The sequence below is a fragment of the Neolamprologus brichardi genome, chromosome 12 (genome assembly GCF_056152115.1).
Source record: "Neolamprologus brichardi isolate AB-2024 chromosome 12, ASM5615211v1, whole genome shotgun sequence".
Classification (NCBI taxonomy): domain Eukaryota; kingdom Metazoa; phylum Chordata; class Actinopteri; order Cichliformes; family Cichlidae; genus Neolamprologus; species Neolamprologus brichardi.
In genome coordinates this window covers 33,784,212-33,793,071 of record NC_142115.1, presented here as the reverse complement: position 1 = coordinate 33,793,071, position 8,860 = coordinate 33,784,212, and the positions used below count along the sequence as shown (strand labels likewise).

The 8,860-nt window shown below is 41.2% G+C and overlaps 1 protein-coding gene across 1 annotated transcript in view; it reads left to right on the top strand.

Moving 5' to 3' along the window:
• Nucleotides 1–8,605: 8,605 nt before the first annotated feature.
• Nucleotides 8,606–8,860, top strand: part of LOC102791719 (SH2 domain-containing protein 3C-like) — a 38,343-nt gene continuing 38,088 nt past the window's right edge. Inside the window, exon 1 of the mRNA XM_087849441.1 lies at nt 8,606–8,705. Within this exon, the coding sequence (XP_087705567.1) occupies nt 8,687–8,705 (19 nt within the window). The 5' untranslated portion in view covers nt 8,606–8,686. The remainder of the gene's footprint in view (nt 8,706–8,860) is intronic.

Here is an 8,860-nt window from a genome sequence, read left to right as displayed (position 1 = left end):
TCAACTTTGCCAGCGAGAGACAGAGAGAGGCGTTGAAAGGCTGCTCCAACAGAACTTATTGTTTTTGGAGGAAAACACGAACACGGTGTACAGTCGAGTCTTAATAGCTTACTTACAACTGGGCTCGTCAGGCACTCTTCTTGGCTGCAGTGGTTATTATTATATTTACATGCTTCCAGTTCCTGTTTTTGCTCGATGACAGCTCGTACTTTTCCTTTTTCTCCCTCCCTCGCTCACAGACACATAACGTGTATGGCAGTCCATTCTCCCTGCAGCACGGACTACACTGCCTATGATGCTACATTCTTTAGAGCTATACCTGTAGCATTCTGCCTATTAGCTTAGCACAACAACAACAACAAAAAGTCGCTCTCACCCAGGAAACACGCAGAGAGAGAGAGCGTCACCCTGTAACCATGGCAACCGTAACACTGCCACCTGGAGCAACAGAACGTAGCTGTCAAACAAAACCCAAACATGAAACAGGAAAGTACCGCAGTGTAATCCATTTATTTCAACAAAGTAACTGTATTCTAAATACCACCTTTTTAAACGGTAACTGTAACGGAATACAGTTACTCATATTTTGTATTTTAAATAGGTAACGGCGGTACATGTATTCCGTTACTCCCCAACACTGTGTGTGGCTGCAGTTACAGCCACACACAGTGGTAATATCAGTGTTGAGGCTTATACATAACACTGCTTTGACGTTTGTCTTTCTTTAGGAATTAATTTACGGGTCAATGAATAACTGGTTTTGGTTTAGAATTAATTCACATACTGTACTCTAACATAAGTGCGCACATTTGAGTTTACACTGTTATGTATGATTTAATCTCTTTGTTTTCTGAGTTACCTCAGTTGCAGCTGCTGCAGTCCCTTGATTGAGGAGCCAAGAGGTGGAAAAGGGGCGGAGCAAGCCTATATGGAGAGCAGCAAATTGGCTCATTCCATAACTCGGGATCATGGGGGGAATTGGAGTTCTTTATGTTAGTTTCAGTTAGGTTTCGTGTGTTGTGTTTTTGTGGGCTGATCAGCCACTATTTAAGTTTCTCCTTTGTCTCACTTAATTAGCTCAGTTTGTTTGAGTTACCAGTATTGTTTGTTGGCAACTTTGAGTGGAGTTCTGTTATTTTGGCATCTTTTATGGACCCAAGATTTTGATTTTTTTTTTAATATGATTTAACCAACTATGTTTTTGGGTTAAATAAAAAAACCTTTTTTTGGACTTTAACCTGTGCCTGAGTTTCCTTCGCTGCTCGGTCCATCACAATGCTGTAAATATAATGGCAATAATAAGTCCAAAAATAAAAGATCAATAAAACAAAATACTAACTGATCTGTTTGTTGGCTCTGTAAAATAAACCAAAATAGCTCTTTGTGTTTGGTATGTGCAGTGGTGTAAACAGCAAACAGTGCGGGGTATTTAAAATAAAATAACTTGTAGATGTGAGAGGTCTGAGGAGTTTCTCTTTGAAATTGAAGAAGTTTGAAGAGTCATGAAAGTTTCCTGTAAGTGTCCTTAGTCATTTTCTAAGCTGTAAGTCAGTTCAAAGTTCTCTTGAGAAAGAATTTGTTTGAGCAAGTGATTCTCTTGGATGACAAAGATTTGTGAAAGGACCATCAGAGGAAAAAAAGCCAACACTTCAGATATATTTGAAGTGAATTTTTCTGGTCTTACTCAATTAGGATTCTAAACGGCAGTAACGGGTGTGACTACCATCTCTTCTTCTGGCAGTGAATTAACTGGGAAGTGGAGATCTGTACTTCAGTGAAGTTTAGAGACCCTGAAATTCAAGATGAAAACTCTTAGATATGGACAAACTGCACAAGAGCACAAATTAAACAGAAAGACTCTTATCAATACTCAGAAACGAAACCGCTTCCTTCCTTAAAATAAGAGCTTCTGTTAAAATTGTGAAGTACGTGCTGCTGCTCATACAGACATGTAAACAGTCACCAGTGACCTCGAGTTCCCGCTCGCCTTCTGTTTGAGGAGTTATGCTGCCACCTAGTGGCCAAGACCAGAAACACGAAGAACACGAACACCACAGCAGCAGTCAATCAACAACAAACTATATATTTAGGCTCTTTGGGGTGAAAAGTATCTCTATCCTCTAACACTCACCTCTAACCTATATCCTAGAAAGAAAGATGGATTTACTTACAATATATTTATTGTAGAAAAAGAGCCACAAAAGCAAAATAAAAAATAAAATAAAGTGTCTCAATATAGAAAATTATGTAAATGTTCTAAATAAATAAATAAATAAATATCTAAATCCTCTATCACTCATCTCTAACACAATCACAGCTTAGGCAAGTTTGGCTCGTTTGCAAGTTCAAGAAACTTCTTAGATGAGATAGTGGGCGTGATAGCAGAAAAACGTTGAGGTGGACGTCTTTGCGGTGATGGATGGGTTTTTTTCACACATGAAAATTTGCACGTTGAAGTGTTTGCATTCAGGAAGTTGTCTCATACAGAAACGACCTACTGCCCTACTTAGTCTCTTTCTGCTGTACCTGCACGGTGGCAGTCGTTGTTTTGCTGCATTTCAGCTGTGAGAGTACTCTGATTTGCTGTTACACAGTGACATGTCTTCCTTGGTACAGCCTTTGTTTGTCTGCGTTTACTCAATGTTTAGATGACATAACAGCTGTTGTATGCAGCAGACAGAAAGTCACAGCTGGCAGCTGGGACAGAACAAAACACAGTTCAGGCCCCAGTAACAGACCAGTCTGTGTGTGAAACGAGCTTTTATTCATCGAAAATGTCTCACAAACCTCAGTCTGTGTCACCAGCAGTGTGTAAACGTAGAACAGAACTAAACGATTAAAAGAAGTTTTGATATCACTGGTCCTCAGCCAAAATGCTTTCAGGATACATGTTATCAAACTTTAGAACTTATGAGTCACTGAAACCAGAAATGGCGCTTAAAACGTCCGATGGTTTGTTGGTTGGTTTTCATGACGTGTTTGTCAGTTCTAAGATTAAAGTTCCTAACTGAAACCAGAAATTAGTGAAATATTTTTTAGTAGGTGCTCATTTTCTGATGGACAGTCTCTCAAACTATCAATCACTTGAGCTTTAGAGCTCTACTCTGACCTGGACTTTTCTTTTAGCGGGAAATCTGTAATTCTACACGGTAAAGTTACATAAAAAAAAAAAAACACTTTAAATTATGGGCAGCACGGTGCAAGAACAATTTCACAGCAAGCAAGAATGTCCTGAGTTCAATTCCACCATCAGGCCAGAGGCTTTCTGTGTGGAGTTTGCATGTTCTCCCCGTGTTCGTGTGGTTCCCGCCGGCTTCCTCCCACAGTCCAAAGACATGCAGTTAGTGGGGGTAGGCCATTTGGAAACTCTAAATTGCCCATAGTTGCGACACATTGGTGACCTGTCCAGGGTGTACCCTGCCTCCCACTCTAAGACAGCTGAGATAGACTCCACTGTCCCCCGCAACCCTGAAAAGGATAAGCAAAGACAAATGGATGGACATTAAAATATACGCTTTAATGTACACTGCTCAAAACGATTAAAATACCATTTTTTAAACAGAGTATATATTCTGGGACACTGATCTGGTCTGTTAATTAGTACAGAAGTTAATTAGTTTCAGTTGCTTTGGTGTTTATGGGATTAACAGCAGGTTCGGTGGAGGGGCAACAATGAGACAACCCCTGAAGCAGGACTGGTTTGTTGGTGACAGCTGCTGACATTTTTCCCTGCTCTTCTTTTTTTTTGACTCTTTTTCAATAGTTTTGCATTGGGCTGTTGAGACCTGGACCCTACAGAGGTGCACAGGTAGCTCACCTCCTCCATGATGGCACATCAACACATGCCATTACCAGAAGGTCTGCTGTGTGTCCCAGCACAGGTTTAAGAGCATGCGAGATTCCAGGAGACAGTCGGTTAATGTAAGAGAGCTGGACAGGGCTGTAGAAGGTCCTTAACCCATTAGCAGGACCGGTATCTGCTTCTTCAAGCAAGCAGGAACAGGATGAACACTGCCAGAGTTACAATAATGACCTCCAGCAGGATACTGGTGTGAATATGTCTGATCTAACAGTCAGAAACAGACTTTGTGAAAGTGGCCTGAGAACTGAATGTCCTTTAGTGGGACTTGTGATTACTTCCTGGTTCTATGGAGCCAGATTAGCATTTACCAGAGCGTATCAGAACTGGCAGGTCCACCACTGGCACCCTGTACTTTTCACAGATGAGAGCAGGTTGATCCTGACCACCACGCGACAGACGTGAAAAGGTCAGAAGAGGGTGGGGACAACATTATGTTACCTGTGACATCATTTGACATGATGAGAGAGATAACCTTCATTAGTCTAACTCGGATTCAGATTAGGCGAGTGTTACGGACCAATCACCACCGATTTCAAAGCTATACCACCGATGTCAAACGGTGGTGGTCCAATGATCGTCCGGGGCAACATATCCATGGAGGGATGCACAGATCTCGACAGGAAAAATTGATACCACTGACCGACCCATAACGCTCGCCTAACCTGAATCCAATAGGACACCTCTGGGACATTATGCTTTGTCCATGGGTGGCTGCCAGGTTGCGCCTCAGACTGTCCAGGAGCTCAGTGATGTCCTGGTCCAGATCTGAGGGGAGCTCCCCAAAGAAACAATCCATGGTCTCATAGGGAATGTTCCCCAACGCTGTTAGGCATGCATACAAGCAAGTGGGGAAACTACTGAGATTTTGCCAAAATGGACTAGCCCGCTGCATTATTTTTTCACTTTGATTTTCAGGGCGTCTTTGAATTCAACTCTCTGTAGGTTTATTCTGAACCCATCACGCTGTCCATATCAGTACAGACATCCAGAATGCTGTTTGTTCCCATTAGATCTGAAAGGCTTTTGAATGGAAATTTGAAGTGTCTTTCCTCTTTCGTGCCATGTATCACTGAATAAATAAGGTTGGTTGTAGAGACATCTGTAAACGGACACGCTGCCAAGTGATGAAACAAACTAACATCATGTCATAATATTCTGGGTAATTGATGAAACTGCAACGACTGGATCCGGCCTCGCTGGGCTCAAAATAAAGTCAGTGTATTTGTGGTAGAATAGCCGCTGTGTAACTGCTTCCCTTTTTCAGATTTTTAGATAAAGTGGCCAAAAACAGATGTAAAAGACATCCAACTCATCATAATAATGTCAATGTGTGTAAACGACCACCAGTCAGCTGTTTTAACTGTCGTATTCGGATCCAGAAAATCAAAATCCATTCGAAACAGCCCACACTGAAGCAGACACGTTTGAAAAATCCGTGGCCATCATCACCAGATGCCGTAATTTGGTTTTGTCCCTCTCTGAATATCTTGGAGACCTCCTCAGCTCCAAACTCAGCCAGGATTTCAATTTCTTGTGGCTCAAATACTAAATTGTTATTATTATTATTTTGTGTCGACTTGTGTGGATGATTAAATGTTAGATAATTCAGTGTGATGGCTTTTAACAGAGCAATCTCAATAATGAGATGTCCATGATGAAAACTGAAATTTGTTAAATGTACGGGTGGCAGCACGGTGGTTAGCACTGTTGCCGCACAGCAAGAAGGCCCTGAGTTCAATTCCAACATCAGGCCGGGGTCTTTCTGTGTGGAGTTTGCATGTTCTCCCCGTGTTTGCGTGGGTTCTCTCCGGGTACTCCGGCTTCCTCCCACCGTCCAAAGACATGCAGCTTGTGGGGATAGGTTAATTGGATAATCCAAATTGTCACTAGGTGCGAATGAATGTGAGTGCGAATGGTTGTCTGTCCCTGTGTGTTGGCCCTGCGACAGACTGGCGACCAGGGTGTACCCCGCCTCTCGCCTTATGACAGCTGGGATAGGCTCCAGCTCCCCCCGTGACCCTGAAAAGGATAAGCGGAAGCGAATGGATGGATGGTAATGAAAAGTCTATTGTGCATTCTTTTTCATTTTCCTTTGTGTTTGTCTCCTCACAGTCACCCTTCTATTGCCACTCATCTCTAACTGGAATTATTCAGTGGGTATTTTTAACTGGTTTCTCTGAGTCCTGCAGCCTGAGGGGTTTTCCTTGTGTCTCCTTCCAAGTAATGGTTTAAAGACACTGCTTGTCCTCTGAGAGCATTACTACAAAGCCTTCTGTGCATTTTAAAAGAAATTTCTGTTCTGTTTTTTATTTGAACCAAGTGTGATGCATTGATCTTCTGATGCTGTGCTCACATCAGGTGCTTTGGGCCCAGCTGATCCAGTTCCCCAAAGTGGTTTAAAGCTGCGTACGTCCTTCTTTGTCAGAATAAAAACTGGACTTTAGACTGTTTCACCTCATCTCAACAGTTCAGGATACTTTGTAAAACTGCTACCATGGAAACGAGTTGCAGTTTGCTCTCAGAATACATAAACAGCTGTCACGTCAGCTGCTTACAGTAAAGTTCCCAACAGAAGCTCCGCCTTTAAAGAGTCTCCTTTTTTATTTAGATTTTTTTTTTCTAACCAGTCATGGCCACAGTAGTGGTCCTTGACAAATAAAGAATAAAACTAAATCCCATTGTTGCTTAGTGCGGGAAGCTTGAGGCACATACATATTCTCAGAGGCTGATTAAAATGAAAACCACCTGAGAATCATCTGAATGCTGGAATTAACATAGCTGATGACATCTGCTTCAGTCTGATTGCTGACCTGGAAATAAAGCGGAATCTGAAATATTTCGTCATTTCAGAAAATCTTGTGCTCCTACCGCCTCTGATTTTCTGACTAGTCTTCAGCTTTGCATGACAGGAGGACCGATGTCTGATATGGTCACAGAGTTTTGAACGTCACTGAGTGGAAGTGGTTAAAAAAAGTTACAAAAAGGTGCAGATGAATGTAAAATCCTTTCAGTTGGTGTTGGGATTTTGCTTCACCAGGAAACGTTGGCAGGAAATGTTGCAAGAAGCTGACAGCTCTGTGCCTCCACCTACTGAGCCTGTAAACAGATGAAAGTCCTCGTGCTGCGCTTACATGTTTTCCTTTCCTATGATTCGTGTCTCATAAAGAGGAACATGTTCTGTGCTATAACAGCTTGAAAAAAGCAACGAGAATACGAGCAGACAGCAACACTTGCTATTGCATGTTCTGTAATATTCGGTAATATTTTATGCACTACACTTTATGCACTTTTATTTAAATACATTTGAATATAAAGTAATCATGTTAAATTATAAATATATGTATATGTATACGTATATATATATATATTTATAATTTACTTTAACAATCCAATTCCACCATCAGGCCGGGGTCTTTCTGTTTGCATGTTCTCCCCGTGTTCGTGTGGTTTCCTCCGGGTACTCCGGCTTCCTCCCACAGTCCAAAGACATGCAGTTAGTGGGGATAGGTTATTTGGAAACTCTAAATTGCCCGTAGGTGTGAATGTAAGTGCGAATGATTGTCTGTGTCTATGTGTTAGCTCTGTGACACACTGGCGACCTGTCCAGGGTGTACCCTGCCTCTCACCCTAAGACAGCTGGGATAGGCTCCAGCGCCCCCCGCGACCCTGAAAAGGATAAGCAGAAGTGAATGGATGGATATTTTTCTTAAGCCAAACTTCACGTGTTTTTATTCTTTAATTCTGTCACATTGGTTCTCAAACTGCAGCATGGGGCATAGAACCCCCCCGCCCCCCCCAAAAAAGGTTAACATGAACGTTTTAAAAATGGGGATAAGATTTCTTTTTTCTTCTGCAGTTGGGTCATGCCAGAAAAGGATTTTAAATCACTCCTTTTAGAAATGTTTAACATGCAGGGCGTTTCAGGGGAGTTTGGACGCCACCCAGTGATTTTAAGAACTGAAACAGGAAGTGAAACTATTTAAATGGCAGTGTTTGCTTTAAAAAGACTTTTTAAAAATTGGTTTAAATTAGACTTTTTAGGCTTTGACTTGGGATGGTGTACGGCAGAAACATGCCAAACACAGGCAGGCCTGCGTTACTTAAAGGATACATTATTTTATTGATCATCAGCGTCTCTTTTTTCTACTTTAATCAAACATCTGACTGTATCGATAAAACTTATGATGCAGATGTGATGAAAGAAGAAAAGCAATAAAATAAAAATAAGTATATTAAAACACACACACACTAGATACCAATGGATACTGTAAACATGTTCACGTGTTTGATTATGGCATACATACATAATCAAACATTATACAGTTTGCTGAAAGGCAACAACAGACAAGAGATGATTTATTGGTAAACAGTCCACACGTCTTGAAGATATCTTTAAATTCATAACTGCTGCTAATGTTTCTTGTGTATAGATTATAGAGATGCCAAAAAAAGAGTTTCCAGCTACCATTGTGTACCTACTAGTGTCTGAATTTATTCATATAAATTATATTTAAAGTAATAATATATAATTTTCTTGTAGGAACCACAGTGAGATTTCCTGTTTGTTGGTTTGTTAGTGACTTAGTGAGAAAACTGTTGCACCTCTCACTTCCAGTGTAAAGTGACGATATGACTTGTCATCTGATTGCTACAAGACAACACAGCGAAAACTTGAAATTTTACCCCCAGCTTCCGCTGCGTTCACAAGACAGGAAGTAGATTCATTCTGTTGAGTAAAGAGCATGGTGCTGGAAAGACGTGGAGGACACTTTTAAAGAGTGCTTTACATGTTATTAGGAAACCCACACACTCCACCAGTGAGCCATGAGCAAACGGAAACTGAGTAAGTTATGTTTTATTTTCTGATGGGGGAATTATTTGGAAAGATATATATATAATCACAGTACTTGCCATCTGTCGCTCTAAAGGATCCAACAAAAGTAAATCAAATCTGTCAGTGAGAGAAACACCTGATGGTGGACTGAGTTTTCTCTGATT